Source organism: Schistocerca serialis, chromosome 2 (assembly GCF_023864345.2).
Source record: "Schistocerca serialis cubense isolate TAMUIC-IGC-003099 chromosome 2, iqSchSeri2.2, whole genome shotgun sequence".
NCBI lineage: Eukaryota > Metazoa > Arthropoda > Insecta > Orthoptera > Acrididae > Schistocerca > Schistocerca serialis.
In genome coordinates, this window is record NC_064639.1 from 869,332,154 (window position 1) to 869,350,450 (window position 18,297).

Sequence of the window (18,297 nt, forward strand, 5' to 3'; positions counted from 1 at the left end):
ACCAACATTTCAGTGTCTTTGTCCTTGACCAGCCGGCCGCAGTGGTCGTGCGGTTCTAGGCGCTGCAGTCCGGAACTGCGGGACTGCTACGGTCGCAGGTTCGAATCCTGCCTCGGGCATGGGTGTGTGTGATGTCTTTAGGTTAGTTAGGTTTAAGTAGTTCTAAGTTCTAGGGGACTGATGACCTAAGATGTTAAGTTCCATAGTGCTCAGAGCCATTTGAACCATCTTTTTGTCCTTGACCAACAACATCAGATGACATCTGTCGACAGATCGTGATTAAACTCACAAGTAGAAGCTGGACTAGTGATCTGAAAAGACTTGAAGAGGCTGTGTAGATAAATATGTGCAAGAGTCAAGTGATATTTCATCTAACACCGTAATTAATATTTCTTACCAAATGTAAGCATATGTAGTAAGATATTAGAGCATTTCATTCACAGAGCACTTGTGTACAGAGACAGGTATAACACTGGTACTCTTCGACCGTGTAAGCAGCATCAAACATAGCCTCTGCTAAAAGATGTTACATGATATCAAACTCATTACAATCAATGTCCATGCACACTACAAGAACCTGTGCCTCATTGGTTGCCAGTAACTCTGTTCTTTTTTTTCCCCCAAGCTTGTACAGTCCTTTAATAGCTACTTGATTTTATACAGGATTTGTCGTTACATCTGTTTTGTTTTATTATTCTAGTGTTCGGCCCAACATATTCGTTGGGCGAGTAGAGGGTTCTGCCATGTACCAGAAGTGGTACTTTGAAGTAACACTGGATCATATTGAGCAGACAACGCATATGACACCACATCTGAGAATCGGATGGGCCAATACTTCAGGGTATGTTTCTAGTTTACTGTGCAAAATATATTCATTTAATAACAATTACATGTAAATATTTGAACAAGTTGATATGAGACCTGTTTTTGGAATGCTGTTTTTATATTATACAAACACAAGTTGTTTTTAAAACAATTTTGTTATTACATGAAAACCTTTGCCTTACTCTACTTTTCTGGATAATTTCCACAAACATGAAGGCACTTATCCTAATTAACAACCAGTTACTGAATTCCATTATCATAAAAATCTGTCACCTGATTTGCAACTGTTACTGAACAGCCATTGATGTCATTCTGATGGTTATCACGAAATCAGGGAACAATGCACAGGACAACATCTCAGTTCTCACAACGGTATCACAATGAAATGGTGCAGTGGTGAGCACACTGGACTTACATTTTGGAGGATGACAGCTCAAATATGCGTCCAACCATCCTGATACAGTTTTTCCATGATTTCCCTAAATTGCTCCATGCAAATGTGAGGATGGTTCTTTCGAAAGGACATGGTCACTTTCCTTCCACATCCTTGAAACAATCAGAACTTGTGCTCCATGTCTAATGAATTCATTCTCAACAGTATATTAAACGCTAATCTTCATTCCTCCACAATTGTATCTTGATTCCCTTATCACATTTTTCCTATCCACATCCTGAACACAGCTGCACACAGCACAAGTCTTTTTTGAATGTTGTTTTTTCACACTAGGTGGAATAAGTTATGGAAAATATTGGCCAATCAGTTGCCTGAGGTCGGTGTTTGAAATGGACAACCCACTGCTTTTGAAATGAATTCCTCTCTATGGCTATTGAAATAATGTACTGAATAACAGCAATACAGAACTAAAGGATTTTTGTTCCACTTTTATGTTTTACGTAGCTTATACACATTTCACAAAGAAAGTCTGAGAAGACGGAAAAAGATTTTCTCACAATATTTCTTTCCTCTTTTCATTATGAGTTGCTGGGTTATTAGCTAAGCATTGACCTACTTTGTCTAGTCCGCCAATCTTGTCATCATACTCCACAACTTCTACTGGCTTCAGCAGCTCTCCATGAATTGTTTACAGCTTTCATTTCAGCATTGTGAATAGTGATCAAGATAAAGTCTTCTCTCATGCCCTTGTGTTCACGTCTCTGAAAACAACATTTTCCCCCTTCATTAGTTTCTTATGATGAAATAATGGAGGTGTGTCTCTTCTGTACGACTGCAAAGCTCCATAAATATCAATTATCTCAGAAGGCAGCAAGTTAAGGAGACTGGTAGTGGTTCTCAACACTAAGGCCACAGTCTTTATTCAGAAGTGGTTTTTATCAGTGTTGTTATGAATTGAGTCAATTGTGGCATGTTTTCGTACATTTCGTTCCTTTTCCTGTGTACATAATGAGGGACCATACTTCAGTATTGTTCAGCTTTGGCTGTGGGTGGTTCATAGGATCATATGTACTATAGCGAGAAATACAGAAACGCTTTTTCAGCATTTGAAATTGAGAAAAATTTAGAACCTGTTTGAATATTGAGTGTTTTGCGTAATACATTTGTGGACTGGGATTCGTCACAGTGGTTTGAAACAGTACAAAAATGATGTAACCACATTTTGTCTTTGGCACTGTCTTTCCACTTAGAAATATGTTGCTCAATACCACACCTGTTCGTCTCTGACACAATATTTGTCAAATCATTGTCAATGAACTGATCCACTTACGCCATGATGTCATCTGCACAGTTGTTCACTAGATGAACTGCAAAGTTTCCTTTAAATGGGAATATTATTGGAGCTAGCTGTAACATAGCAGATATGTTGATTTCACAGTATAATGTAATTGGATAGATAAAAACTCTACTCACCAAGTGGCAGCAGGAGAACACATGTGTAAAAAAAGGTTTTACTTATGCATGCTTTTGGAGCCAGTGGCTCCTGTTTCCAGCAGAAAGTTTGAAGGTAAAGGAAGAGGGATAAGGGAAACGAACTGGAGAGGTTTAGGAAAAGGGGTAGAGTTAAAACAGTCATCCAGAACCCTGGATCAGGGGGTACTTATTGGATGGGATGAGAAGGAGAGACTGTTTGTTGGGGACTGCACTGGATGAGATTTGAAAAGCTGAGAGCTTAAAGGTGGAAGACAGGGTAATATACAAGGCAGAGATTACTCCTAAAACATTGTGTGTGAGTTAATAAGAGTGAAAAACTGAGTGCATAACAGAGATGGGAGAAGGACAACGAAAAATAGACAGGTCAGAAAATGGAAGATGTCGAAAACTAAAACAGAGTGAAGAAAGGAGTAGTTACTGTGAAGAAATGCTGAGACAGAAGAAATTAACGTAAATGAAGGGCAGGTGTGTGGTGAAAACCAAGGATGTGTTGTAGTGCTAGTTCCCACCTGTGGAGTTCTGAGAAACTGGTGTCTAGGGGAAGAATCCAGAGGGTGCGAGGTTATGACTTCATGTTTCACCCTGTTTCATGACATGCGCCATCTGGATTCTTCCCCTAGACACCAGTTTCTCAGAACTTGCTGGTGGAACTAGTGTACAACATGTCTTTGCTTTTCACCACCTACCTAGCCTTAATTTACATTAATTTCTTCTGTCTCAGCATTTCTTCACAGTAACTACTCCTTTCTTCATATTTTTTACCATCCCCCTCCCACCTCTGTTACATACAATGCACTTTAGCTTTTCACTCTTATTAACTCATGCACAGTGTTTTAGCAGTAATCCCTGTCTTGTATATTATCCTGTCATCCACTCTTAAGCTGTCAGATTTTCAAATCTCATCCAGTGCAGTCCCCAACCATCAGCCTTTCCTTCTCATCCCATCCAGTAAGTTCCTCCTGACTTGGGGTTCTGGGTGACTTTTCTGAACTCTACCCCTTTTCCTAAATTTCTCCAGTTCCTTTGCTTTCACTCCTCATCCTTCCCCTTCAACCCTTCTGCTAGAAGGGGGAGCCACAGGCTCTGAATGCTTGCGTAAGTAAAACCTTTTTTTATCTGTTCGTTCTCCTGCCACTGCTTAATTAGTGGATTTCTTATCCATTCAATTATGTTATATTGTCAAAAATTGATTATTTTTGTTGTTATAGACATATTTATCTCATATGAAAGGCTAGCAACTGCCATTCACCTGACGAACTGTCATCACTTGCAGTCTTCAGTGTAGTAATGCCACATTCTTCATCAGTTTCTGAGCTGCTAAATTCATTGTCACACGCAGTATCAGTATCACTATCAATTTTCAAACATCATGGCCCAAACAACAATACTGGACATAGGATAAGAGTGCACATTTTGTTGTCAAGTATCCAAATATGCACAAAGTTGGGGAGCAATATCTAATGGCAACTGCCTCATCCAAAATCCTATTGGAAGGCAACAAATGCCAGAATGAATTATCCCTAGTTGCCAGTTACCAGTCAGTGCTAAACATAACTTGAAAATGATCATCTGGACTAGGGTAAAACTGTAATGTTTTCTTAACCTTTAATGTCAAATTTCTGCAACAACTCTTCAGTGATGACAGAAGGTTGCTTTGCACTTCATCTTGAATATTAGTATGCAGATCTTTAAATGGTCTAACCAGTTCTCTTACCATTCCGTCTCTCATCATGTTTATCCCATAAACCTAACTACTCTGTGGTTAAATTTTGAGCAGTTTCACGTCTTTCACAAACAGAAAATGAATCAATCCACTTATTTCACATTGAGTGAGATATTCAATTAACTGAGAAGTTTTAAACAAGCACAAACAATAAAGTACAAATGCTTCAGTTGTGGTGTATATGAGTTGCCAATAGATGCAGGTACTCAGCACGGGCTGTCATAACAGAGATTCAGCAGCAATATTTAAAAGAAAAATGGTACTTACTTGAAAGACATGCTTCATGTTTGGCTTCAGTGAAATTCAGATCTTTTGCTGCAGCCTAATCCAAAATTGTACATTAATTAACACAAGTTAACAGTTCTAAGTGTTAAATCAAGAAACAGTTGTGATTGTGTATAAGAGTATTTTCTGTATTGGTTAGTTATATCTGTCTCAATCTTAATTACACAAGTGACATATGGCAAGAGATGATGTGATGATCACATTTTTTTTTCAGGTATTGCCCTTACCCAGGAGGAGGTGAAAAATGGGGTGGAAATGGAGTGGGTGATGATCTTTATTCATACGGGTTTGATGGAGCCTACCTGTGGACAGGTGAGGAAAAAGCTTATGTACATTTCAGTAGTATGAGAGGTCTGACATTATTCCTTTCTTTCTATAGTTAATTCAATGACATTTGTAAAATGCTAATCCTGTTATTAATGTTTTTAATTTTGTTTAAAACAAATCTTCAACATGCATATAATAGAAGGTGTAATGGTAGTCGCCCACCATACAGTTGAATCACTGAGCATTCCCGGTCTTGTTTATGTGCCTCTCATACACTCAATGACTGAACTGTATAGTGAGAGGTTACTTTTATTTTATCCAATATTTGTATTCCATCTAGGACTTTCTAGTTCCTCTGCAATATGCAATGTATTTTTTGATAAAATACATAACCGTAACACAATTACCCATAATGCTGTGAGCTATATTTGAGCATTGGTCTGTGGCATTCTTAGCACTTCCCTTGAATATTTTAATATATCATCATTGACCATCACATTGCTTAAGGTATTTGATCTTTATTTCATTGCTTGCCTTTCACGAATATCCTTTCAACTGTTTTCCACTCACCATCAGCTTGTACTTGAGAAGCATCAGGTACAGTGTTTTATAGTGCACCTCCCTTGTTCCACTGTTCTCTGTTATTATTGGTTTAACAGCACATATAATAGTTGATTATAGTTTTATTTTTCTGTTACTTTTTGTACTGTTGTGTATATGTCAGCTTCTTATCTAGCCACTTTATGGCTCCTTTCTCAATTTACATTCTGATTTGTGGAGCCTGTTTCACTGTACCACCCATGTGGAAAAGTTGAAAGGTTAAAGATATTAATATAATAGAGGGAAACATTCCATGTGGGAAAAATATATCTAAAAGCAAAGATGATGTGACTTACCAAACGAAAGCGCTGGCAGGTCGATAGACACACACAAACACAAACATACACACAAAATTCAAGCTTTCGCAACAAACTGTTGCCTCAGGTTAAGTCTTTCCGCTCCCGGGATTGGAATGGCTCCTTATCCTCTCCCTTAAAACTCACATCCTTTCGTCTTTCCCTCTCCTTCCCTCTTTCCTGATGAGGCAACAGTTTGTTGCGAAAGCTTGAATTTTGTGTGTATGTTTGTGTTTGTGTGTGTCTATCGACCTGAAAGGTTAAAGAGTTTTACATGGTGTAGAAAAATGAATCTGTATCCCCAAATGAAAATGTGCCCATCCTTCCAGCTAGTGAAACTATTATCCTGTTGTCCTGGCTATCCTCATAGCTATGCAATTTTTCTTAACACTGGTAGTTAAAATTGAAAAAGCTTCACATGCAGAAAATTAATTAAATGTCAGTCAAACACTTCAGTTACCCTTTTCTGTGTGTATCTGAGTTGTACAAAGTAACACTTTTTTCCATGTAATAATATTAGTATTAAACTTTAGTTTATTATTTTCAGGTGGAAGAAAAACCCATGTGCTCAATAATACTAGTGAGCCATACATAAAGAAGGGAGACGTTGTGGGCTGTGCCTTTGACTTAACAGTTCCAGTAATAACATTCACGTTTAATGGCCATAAGGTCAAAGGATCATTCCGAAATTTTAATTTAGACGGGATGTTTTTCCCTGTAATAAGCTGTTCTTCCAAACTGAGGTACACATTAATTTAAATTCTTCTTTTTTTATTGTGTTACATGATACAGTTTTTCGGTACAGAGTCTTGATTGATATCAGTAATGATGAAGGTTTAATGCTTATTATAGATGGTTAACTTTCTTATGAAAATGTGATTTTGTATCATACATACTTCAAAAAAGTCTACTCAAGTTGAAAGTAGAAAATGAATAATAACAATATTTTTACAATATGTGTCTATTTTCCAAGTACCAAAATAGGAATAACTGAAGTAGGGTGACAGGCACACACATTTTAAAAAATAGTTGAGACTTGAGTTTTAGACCTATTCTTCAAATTGTTTCATTGCAATAAACCAAAAGGCATATGTGCAGCTGCCAAAGGAAGGGAAAATTAGAGATAGACATAGGCAACAGGAAATTTGTAAGATGTAACACTGCTCTTGCAGCCTGGAATCAAAGTGTAGAGCTATAGCAACTGAACACACACAGAAAACTCCAACTTATTACAATCTGTCACTTTTATTAAGGCTTGTATAATTAGACAAGACACAAGGAAAACAATACAGAAGACCACAACTCAAACATCATCACTCGAGTCCTCATAAACACCCCAAATAACCACCAGTCCCAAAGACCGTTTACTCTGCACTTGGCAGGTGGCAGTTACTGGCAGTCGATGGTCGCCACACGCACCTTCAACCAAGTCTTCCTATTAGTAAACAGAGATCTTGTAAAATGACTCAAGTAGCTCCACAAGTAAAGGTCTAAAGGATTCAAATGAAGGGATCTCGTAAACCAAATATGTGGTTCACCTTGACATGTCTATCTTTTGCCAAATACGGATGCTCTCAAGTTCATATTGCAGAATGTGTTGGCACAACATTATATTGAAATTTCATTGCTTCACTCATGTTCAATGAAACATCTCCCAAGAAACAGTAATATCAATTATTCCTTACACGTTTTACATGAGGAAGGACATTTGTCCAAACAAACAACCTTTGACAGTACCTGTATTTTTATACTGATGTTGAATATGTGCTGAAATCCATTGGAATATGTAACAGCTTTGTTACACAGCTGCTTTGACTGTTGAGAACGGTCACCCTGGTGAAAGGTGTGCCATTGCTAATACAAATTTGCCTTGGAAACTACTGAACAGGTGTACAGAAGTGCAAGAGCCAAGCGCAGAAGTTGCTGCATGGGATCAGTTCTTGTGTTCACATGGCATGTACATTTTGCATAGTGGTAGGGATGGAGTTGTTACTTATACAGAACACACTATTGTGTCAACTTCTTGGAGCACCATATTGATTGAATGTGTTCATTCTTTGTAGCAGCGCATTTATCATATTGACTGAATATGGTCATTCTCTGGAGCACAACATTTATCATATTGACTGAATATGGTCATTCCTCCATTCTGGCAATAACTGTACAAGATAACATTATGCAAGGTGTATAACACTGTCAGTTCAGAAGTTGAATTTCTTTCACGTTACACTGCACTCTGCTGTAAATTAAGCGTGTGTTAATGTACTCGGTCATACCAAGTGTAGTGCTGAACAACTAATGCTTAATGGCAAATGGCAATGGAATTGGTGAGACAACTTGTTAACAGAGGATATTATGACATCAGGTATTTGCTCATTTTTAATAGCCAGCCTTATGACTAAGTGAGGTGGCACAGTGGTCAGACATTGGACTCACATTTTGGACGCCAGCAGTTTATTGACATCCAGCAATCCAGACTTAAGTTTTCTTTGGTTTCCCTAAATTGCTTAAAATAGAAGCTGTTACAGTTCCTCTGAAAAGGACGTGGTCAATTTTCTTCCGTACCCATTCTGAATCTGAGTTTGTGCTCTTCAGTAATGACTTATCATCAGCAGCACATTAAACTTTAATCTCTTTTCTTCCTTTCCGACAATGCAGTGAAACTATATAAATAATATCAATATTACTGGAAAAGCCAGTTTTGTTTTCCATGTAACTTGGAAACAAGTGCTTCCAAACATATGTTCCTATGTAAAATTATATCTACAACTTCTGGAACTGAGCAATAGAAACTTTCTATGTGTGTAATAAAAGAATTATTGGAAAGGAAGGATGAGGAAAGGAGTAAACAAAAGATATAAAAGTCAAACAATGGAAAATCCAGGATGGAATTTAACAGTATTATGAAAAGGAAAGTTGGTACTCACCATGTAGTGGAGATGCTGAGCTGCAGATAGGCACAACAAAAAGACTGTTCCAAATAAAGTTTTCAGCCCATAACGCCTTCATCATAAATAGACAACACACACACGCACACACGCACACACACACACACACACACACACACACACACACACACACACACACAAATGCAACTCACGTACAAGTGACTGCAATCTAAGGCAACTGTAGCCTTTTAGACGAAGCTTTATTGGGAACAGCCTTTTTGTTGTGCCTATCTGCTACCCAGCATCTCCCCTATATGGTGAGTAGCAACTTTCCTTTTCATAATATTGAAAGAAATTAAAGTTACATACACAGGCATAAAATGAAATAACATGACAAAAATTAGCATAGACTCTATCAAAGTGAATGATAGTGCAGGTTATAAATAGTTAAGTGAATATAGCTGTTACTCAGAATGAATAATGAAACACATAATGGACCCTCACCATCCAACTTCTCTTAATTTATTGTACTCTTCTCACATGTTGTTTCTCTTTCACGACCTTCTTGCCTCCCTGTTTCTATATTTATTCTACACTCTCAGTCTTTACTTGTCTCTCTAGTTGTGCGTATTTATTTTCTCTCTTACCATCTCCCATCCCATTTATAAACATTTCTTTGTTCTGCAGTGGGTTGAGGATACAATGACCAGTACTGGCTGGTGGAAGCTGTCTTTGTGTTTGTCAGGATACATTTGAGTTCCATCTGAGGGTGTGCTGGGTTCATAGATGGCTTGGTGAACATAAATAGTTTGTTATTTAATCCATTAAAGCTGAACAGCCATTTGGGTCTGCCCTTGACTTCTGTGTGGTTTGGCATTGTCTTTTGATATTTCTCTTGGCACAGCAGGCAAGATATGTGAAGCAAACAGCCTGTAGAATACAAATCTACTTTGGAGGCAATGCGCTGACTTGGCATAGCTGACACGCTGGTGTTGAGTCAGTCATGGTGGCCAGCAGCACTTGCTGGAGCTCTGATACAAATTCGAGGCAACCAGCAGCACCTTCTAACTTGTGGCATCATCCAGGATGAAACTCTCAACTGGTGGCTGAAAAGCAGTAGTGGACTGCTAGCAGACACTCGTGGCATCGAGCTGGGTGGCTGTCTGTTATAGCCTCAGACCAGGAGGTGGCAGCAGATAGGTCAGTGAGCAGTCTCTCAAAGGTAGCGGCAGTGTGTTGTCTGCCAAAGGTCTGAGCAGCCAGGTGGCAGTCGCCGATTTGGAAACCAGCGGTGACATATGGCGGTAGCATTGGCTACTGTGTCATAGTTACAATGTAGACTGTGTGGCTGTGTCAGTAGAAATCATGGTGATGAATGACACACACCTGGCACCATGCATGACCCTACGGGACTGGACCAGGGTTTAAATGCAGCTGTCCAGAGTTGACTTTGCAGAAGAGGCTGCTTTTCTGTGTGACATGGAAATGTCTGTAACAGGGTCATTGGCTGAGGCCCAGTGTCACCACATGATAGTGGGTCAAACTGCAGAAGCTTCCTGAAGGCTGGTCAGGCTGGCTAGCATCCCAGGCCATTAACACACAGACATCTGGCAACATGGAAGCAACTTTCTGTTGCTGAACAGGCAGAGCTTTGTCCAGCAGCAGTAGCGCCCAGGTCCCAATTTCTGTCTGTGGCTCTGCCTGTGTCAGTTCTGTCTCAGTTCATTTACTATTTCTTTGCTTGAAATTTCCTGGCAGATTAAAACTATGTGCCAGACTGGCGCTCGAACACAGAACCTTCCTTTTCACAGGGAAAGCTCATATCTTGTGAGCTATCCAGACAGAGTCATGACCTGCCCTCACAGCTTGGCATCTATCAGTACTGCTCTGCTACTTTCCAAATTTCTCCCCATGTCTGATATTTTTGTTTGTTATTTTGACAGCTCTTTCTGTCCCTTTCTGCTCATGTTTTTTCCAGATTCACTTTGATTCACTTTCCTTTTGTTGCATTTGCATCTTTTTTTTATTTCCTATTTATTGAAATGAAATTTACCCCACATCCTCAACATATTGATTTTCTGTGGCTTATTATAAACAATCTTCTGGATCTGAATCTAGGCTGTTTGTTCATTGTCACTTCCTGTTCATTGCCTATAAGCTGCGTCTCTCCTAATCCATGTTAGGGGTGACTTTTCCTGTCTTTCATCATCTTTGGTTTGCATTTGTACTTCACATGTCTACGCTTAACTTTTCTATTTGTTCATCCATGCCGGCCGCTGTGGCTGAGCGGTTCTAGGCGCTTCAGTCCGGAACCGCGCTGCTGCAACGGTCGCAGGTTCGAATCCCGCCTCAGGCATGGATGTGTGTGATGTCCTTAGATTAGTTAAGTTTAAGTAGTTCTAAGTCTAGGGGACTGATGACCTCCGTTGTTAAGTCCCATAGTGCTCAGAGCAATTTCAACCATTTTGTTCATCCATTTAGCAATTGTTTTCCTCCATTATAAGTGTTTTAGGATGTTGTCTGTTACATAGGTTTTACGTGTTGAATGTTGGCTGATCATTTCAGATATATTACAACACCTTTTGTGTATCTTCTCACTACACACCAAGTCTCTTACACTGCCTTATTCCATCTTTCTTCATTTTATGTTAGAATATTATGGAAAGAGTCCTCTCTTTTGAAAATGCTTTTTTTTTTTACTGTTTGGTTACTAATGTCTGTAATTATGAAATCAGCAAAAAAATACTTACAGTATTATTCTTTGAAGTTGGCCTTGGTTGAAAAGTGCTGAATTATGGTGAGAGAAAAATCACATCCCAATGAGACAAAGTGCTTGAAGATATCAAAGTTACATTTTTTTTGGCAGTTCCTTCTTTTGCATATATTTTTTATTCTTATATGAACTGCTTGCAAGAAAAGCCTACAAATTTGTAGTCAATTAATTGTTACATGAATCATCCTTCATCTTGACAAAATATCATGCAGATGATCTATGGAACATGTAACTATTATAGTAATAGATGGTTTTACACCAACTATAAACAGTGATTGAAAGAACAAATCAACATGTTCTGAATGATGATAAAAGTGTAAAAACTAGAGATGACTGCTTGATCTTTGCTGTTAGAATAATTGTACCATAGTAGATGTATGTTCTGTGATGGTATTATTCTGTATTTTAAGAATGAATTGAATCAAAAGTTAGTTTCATCTAACCTTTACTTTATCTTTCCAGTTGTCGATTTCTACTTGGTGGAGATCAAGGACGACTGAAATACATTCCACCAGAAGAATTTTCACCCCTAGTTGAAAGCTTACTTCCTCAACAAGTTCTTTCCATTGACCCTTGCTTCTACTTTGGGAACCTCAATAAATGTGTGCTTTCAGGACCATGGCCAGTTGAAGATGATACAGCATTTGTGCCAACACCAGTTGACACATCGATGGTATGTTAACTTGATGGCTGTTTCCTACTGTGTTGTTTCCTAAAATGCTTACTAAATTGGTAACTTGCAGGCTGATATGAGGTGTGCTTATGACTCAGATGATTATATTTGTCTCATGCTGCCTAAACCATGGAATCCCCTTCACCCACCTAACAGCCTAACCATACAAATTCCTTGGAAAAGCACATTTCCATGGCACCTGCTCTCTCCATAAGATACTGCTGCTATGCACTCGTACATGCATCATGTTTCTGAAGCTGAACCACTGGCTCTCCAGCATCTGAAAGAGCATTCCCAACATCATCTCCATAAGTTCTTTTTTTAAATTTGTTATTAATATTATGGGCATTTGGCTGTCAGAAAACAATCATCCATCTCCTCTGTAAGTTATTTGACCTGTTGACATCCTCTGCCATTTTGGGGCACCAACCACTATCCAATCCCTATCCTTCTCACAGTGTTCCTTCTCATTAAGCCCTCATAGCACCCAGACATGGCCTAACTGACCTTTTCATCTTGCCACATGCTGCAAAACTCCCTACCAACAGTCCACTAAATCCATAGCTAAAACAACCCCATAACACTCTTGTTAACCTTTGCACTAAAATCCCCACAGAAGTTTCATCCCTACACCCAAATTTAACCATGCTGGACTTGTCAAAGACCTACTCTCCTTCTTCCAATCCCTACAATGGAAACATTTCTTTGCCATCAATCCCTCCAAACAAAGCCTATCTAATCCCAATACTGAACCTTGTCTCCCCCAGTTCATACCACCATACAACCATGATGCTCTCCTCCTCCCACCCAATCACCTCCTGGTCACCTTCCAGGAATTCCTTACCTCTCACTTGGCCTCACCAATCTTCCCCAGGTCCCTTCTTAACAACACCATCTTCTCAGCAGAATAAAGGACAGCATACAAAGCCTCAAAACAGATACTGACCTAATTGTCCTACCTACAGACAAAGATTCTACCACTGTTGTTAAGAATCACAGTGACTACCTGGCAAAAGACCTCCACCAGTTATCTGACTCCTCCGCCTTTAAACTCTGCCAGAGTGATCCCATCCCAGAAGTCCAACACAACCTCCAATCCTTGCTTAAAGCCCTAGGCCCTTCCCAGGACCTCTCCCCTGAATCCATTTCCCTCCTCATGGCTATGACATGTCACACACACACCTTCTACATGCTCTCCAAAATCCACAAACCTAACAATCGTGGATGCCTCATTGTAGCTGGTTACTGTGTCTCCATAGAAAGAATTTCGGCCCTCATTGACCAATACCTCCAACCAATTGCCCAAAGTCTTGTGTTCAACATCAGAGGTACCATCCACTTCCTTCACCAACTCTCCACCATCACCACCCCTTTACCTCTTGATCCCTACTTGTCACTACCGACACCACTTCTCTGTACACCAACATCTCTCATGCTCATGGTCTTACTGCTCTTGAATGCTACCTCTGCTCCCTTCTCTGTACACCAACATCTCTCATGCTCATGGTCTTACTGTTCTTGAATGCTACCTCTGCCAAAGTCTTTCACACTCCAAACCCACCACCTCACTCCTCATACTCCTTACTAACTTTATCGTAAGACACAACTACTTCTTCTTTGAATGAAAGGTAGACAAACAAATCTGCGGCACAACCATAGGCACCTACATGGCTATCTTCTATGCCAACCTGTTTATAGGCCATCTAGAGCAAAAAAACGGGAATCCTGTCGACCACTGTTAAAAAATTTAAAAGTACTATCTATCCCCTCACTTTACATATATGAGATGGTGGTGTTCCTATATAGAAATCAGCATACACTAGACAATTTCCGTTTTGACCACAACTACAGCACTCACCACAGAGATAACTTCAAACTCCCAACACATCGTTTAAAACTTTATGCCCAAATGCCAGAGTATATGGGGTTAAACATTTTCAATAAAATAAAAGGCAGTAATATATTTAAAATGGAGATTGGTTCACTGAAAAGATGGCTCTTTACTCTCCTGGTGGAAAAGTGTTATTATTCTGTCGATGAATTCATTGAGGACAGCTTCACAATCTGAACACAGGGATTGTAATACATTTATTATTTTATGTACGTGTGTAGCTGTAACTTAGAAATGTAAAATATAATGTAAACTTTTGTATTTCTCTTAAAAAAGTGAAAAAAGTTTCTTTTGTAAACCTTGACATGTCTCCTGTACATCAAATCAAATGATTTGAAAATTGTATGTAATGAGATGAATAAACCACATAACATAACATTCATAGCCTCTCAAAACTTCCAAACCTATGGTCTGGTTCGAGATCATTGATGGTATTTTCATGATCTTGATTCAGAGCCAAGACAGCCTATCCTCATTTCTCCACAACCTCGGCACCTTCTCTCACATCCGCTTCAACTGATCCTCCTCAACCCAGCGTACCACCTTCCTGGATGGTGACCTCCTGTTCTCTGATAGCTCTTTCCACTCCTCTAACCACATTAAACCAACAATAGCTGCATTTTGTCAGCTGCCATCCCATCCACACCAAAGAATCCCTCCTGTACAGCCTGGCCACCTGGGGATGGCTTATCTGCAGAGACAAGAACTCCCTTGCTCAGTATGCAGGTACTATCTTCGAGACATAGCCTACAAACAGATTTCCCATGCCATATTCTCTCTCTCTCTCTCTCTCTCTCTCTCTCTCTCTCTCTCTCTCTCTCTCTCACACACACACACACACAAACACACACACACACACACACACACACAATATCTTTCCACCACCCCCAAGAACCAGCTACAAAGGAGCACCCCACCACAGGGATAATATCTACGTGGAAGACCCAGCTGCAAGACCTGCCCAATCCACCCACACAGCACTTCCTATTCCACTCCTGTCACAGGCTTATTGTGCCCTTCAGAGGTCTCACCACATGTGAAAGCAGCCTTGTCATATACCTGCTGTACTGCAGTCTTACACAGCTTTCTTTATTGGTATGATTACCAATCAACTGTCCACCAGGATGAATACCCATTGCCAAACTGTGGCCAAGAGCAAAGTGGAGCACCCTGTAGCACAACACACAGCTGAACATCACATGCTTGATTTCGGTGGCTGGATCACAACCTAGGCCATCTGGAGGCTCCCCTCCACAACCAACTTTTCTGTACTGCAGAGATGGGAGTTACCCTTACAATGCATTCTCTGCTCCTGAAATTATTCTGGTCTCAAAGCACAGTAACCTATTGTCCCCATACCCTCCACTCAACAGTACCCACCTCCTTTGTTCTACCACCTCCTCCTAATCCACATCCCCTCACTCTCATTGTGTGCTGCTCTCTGCCAATGCATTCACCACTCTTTTCTGCTCCCTGTTTACCCCACAGCCTCCTTCTCCTTAACCTCCTGACACTGCACATGGCAGCCTTGTCCTACTGCCGTCTAGTCTCTGCATGCTCTGCCAGACGGTGCTCTGCTCTCTTCCCACCCATACCCTGCTGTCCCCTCTCCACCCCGCTCCTAATTGCTGTTTTTGCATGTGTTGTTTCGCTTTACTTAAATTAATACAGAGACAGTTTTTTCCCAAAAATATTAATTGACAGTTGTTTAGTTTGTTTGAAAATAAAATAATAATAATAATAACAGATAACATAAGTGAAAGAGGCGTTCTGATGCATGTAATTGAAAAGGCAGGTTGTCCTGGGAAAACACAAAATAAGCATTCCCATTATATTTGCCAGAAAGATTGTATGAGTCATTACAAGTATATTAGTATAGTTTGAAAATAGCTATTTCTACCAGAAAGATAAAAGAGATATCTGATTATCAACTGGGATGTTCGTGTAGTTCTCGAACTTGTGTCATTTACAGACATCATAGCCATATGTCTCATTTCTCTTTACTTAAATTAAGATACATACAGTTGGAAAAATATATCTAAAAACAAAGATGCTGTAACTTACCAAATGAAAGCGTTGGTATGCTGATAGAGACAACAACAAACACAAACACACACACAAATTTCAAGCTTTTGCAACCCACGGGTGCTTCATCAGGAAAGAGGGAAGGAGAGGGAAAAACGAAAGGATGTGGGTTTTAAGGGAGAGGGTAAGGAGTCATTCAAGTCCCGGGAGCGGAAAGACTTACCTTAGGGGGAAAAAGGGACAGGTATACACTCGCACACATACACATATCCATCCGCACATATACAGACACAAGCAGACATATATATATGAGATGCAGGAAATAAAAAAATGATAGCTGCTCATCCATAGGAGCATCAGCCATATATTTGTTCATCTGTGTTTTAAAGTTCACACAAGTGTTTCAGCCTCACCATTTGATTCGGGATGGAAAGGTGGGGAGACACCAGATGTTGAACCTCATTTCTGCAGCAGAACTTGCATAAACCTGGTAGCGAAATTACGGTCCATTGCCCGACACCAGTGTGAGGGGAAGTCATTCATTAGTGAAAATTCTGCTGAAAGCTGTGACCATAGCCTCCACACTAGTGGACCAACAGTTGACCACTTATGGAAAGTTAAAGTATGCATCAAGGACAGTCAGCCAGGTAGTGCCCAGGAATGGGCCCACGAACTCGATGTAAACCCGCTCCCGCCGCATGAGAGCCAGTGTGAGAAAGTTTGTCATTGAGACGCTTTCTGTTATCCACATTGATGACAGTTGCAGACAAGATGTTCAACCTCCTGGTTGTTGCACAACCAGCACACTTGACGAAAGAGTCATAAGCACAAGAGCCAAAAGATTAACAGATACAAAGGTTCTGGTGGGACCACATGCGGAGACTGTTGAACCACAGTCAAAAGGGTAACTCTGTCTACCAGGAGTAATTGGCAGCATTGGTGGAAATAATGCTGTAATGGGTTGGAGTACCAACCAGAAATGTGGTTGGTTGAATGTAACACCAGATCTGTTGGGAGATGGTGTCTTGGCCATGGCTGCAGCCACACATGCCCTGTTGAGCCTCTTCATCCAACTGGAAACACAAGATCTTGTCTTGATTGAACTCCAATTCAGGGTCCATTGGGAGATGAGAAGGACGTCAATGATGGCGTTTTGAGTGGTATTGCAGAAGTGGATTTCGTAATTGTACCTGCTGAGAAAGAGTGTCGAGCACTGGAGTCAGTGAATAGTCTTCTCAGATAGTGTTCCTACAGGACCAAAGAGGGACATCAATGGTTTATGATCTGTAATGGGGTGAAATTTTTTTCTGTATAGAAATAAATGGATTTTTTTTAACACAAAGATGTATAGAAATATGTGGGAATTCTTAAGCACAAAGATGATTGCAAGGGCCTCTTTTTCAATTTATGGATACCTCTTCTGCATGGTTTTGAGCATGTTCACTGCAAATGTGATGGGATGTTCAGAAATTTCTACATCGCTATGTGGCATGACAGCCCCAAACCTTGTACAAAGGTGTCCACTGCCATCACTAGCTTTTTGCGTGGTTGAAATGTCAGAGGCATGCTGCCAATAGGCTGGCCTGCTTCGGGGTCTTGAATGCCTGTCCACATGCCTCTGAACATACAAAAGGCACACTCTTCTTCCATAGAATGTTGAGCTGGTGCATAATTGATGTCATGCCAGGGAAAAATTTTCCATAGTATATTACTTTTCCCAAGAGTGACTGGAGTTCCTTTAAATTTGTGGGCCGAGGAAACATGATGACAGCTTCAACCAGCTTCTTTGTGGACATAATACCTTCATGAGAGATAATTTGCCCCAGGTATTTCTCCAATGGTTGAAAAAAAAAGAGAAATTTTTTGTGTTCTGGCATAACCACAACCTCCGGAATGAAGATGAAGAACACAAGAGAAGGTGTTGAAATGACAACGGCTAAAGGTGCGCTGATTGGGATCGCACCATGACAGGAGCGGCCTCTACAAGAGGTGAATATAAGCGCCGCTCCTGCCAGCCTCGACCACTCAGAATCGGCTCAGTATCATTCAGTATTGGGATAGTATACGGACAGGCATAGCAGAGAACACTACAATAGCAGTTATTAATGATCCACAAACTTTGTGTCAAACTTACAGGAACTTCGTTTATAGCAAAAGACACTT

The 18,297-nt window shown here is 40.1% G+C and overlaps 1 protein-coding gene across 1 annotated transcript in view; it reads left to right on the forward strand.

Moving 5' to 3' along the window:
- LOC126458188 (ryanodine receptor) overlaps positions 1-18,297 on the forward strand; it is a 740,760-nt gene that overhangs the window by 254,412 nt on the left and 468,051 nt on the right. Inside the window, exons 17-20 of the mRNA XM_050095064.1 lie at positions 701-841; positions 4,936-5,033; positions 6,432-6,627; positions 12,008-12,218. Of these exons, the coding sequence (XP_049951021.1) occupies positions 701-841; positions 4,936-5,033; positions 6,432-6,627; positions 12,008-12,218 (646 nt within the window). The remainder of the gene's footprint in view (positions 1-700; positions 842-4,935; positions 5,034-6,431; positions 6,628-12,007; positions 12,219-18,297) is intronic.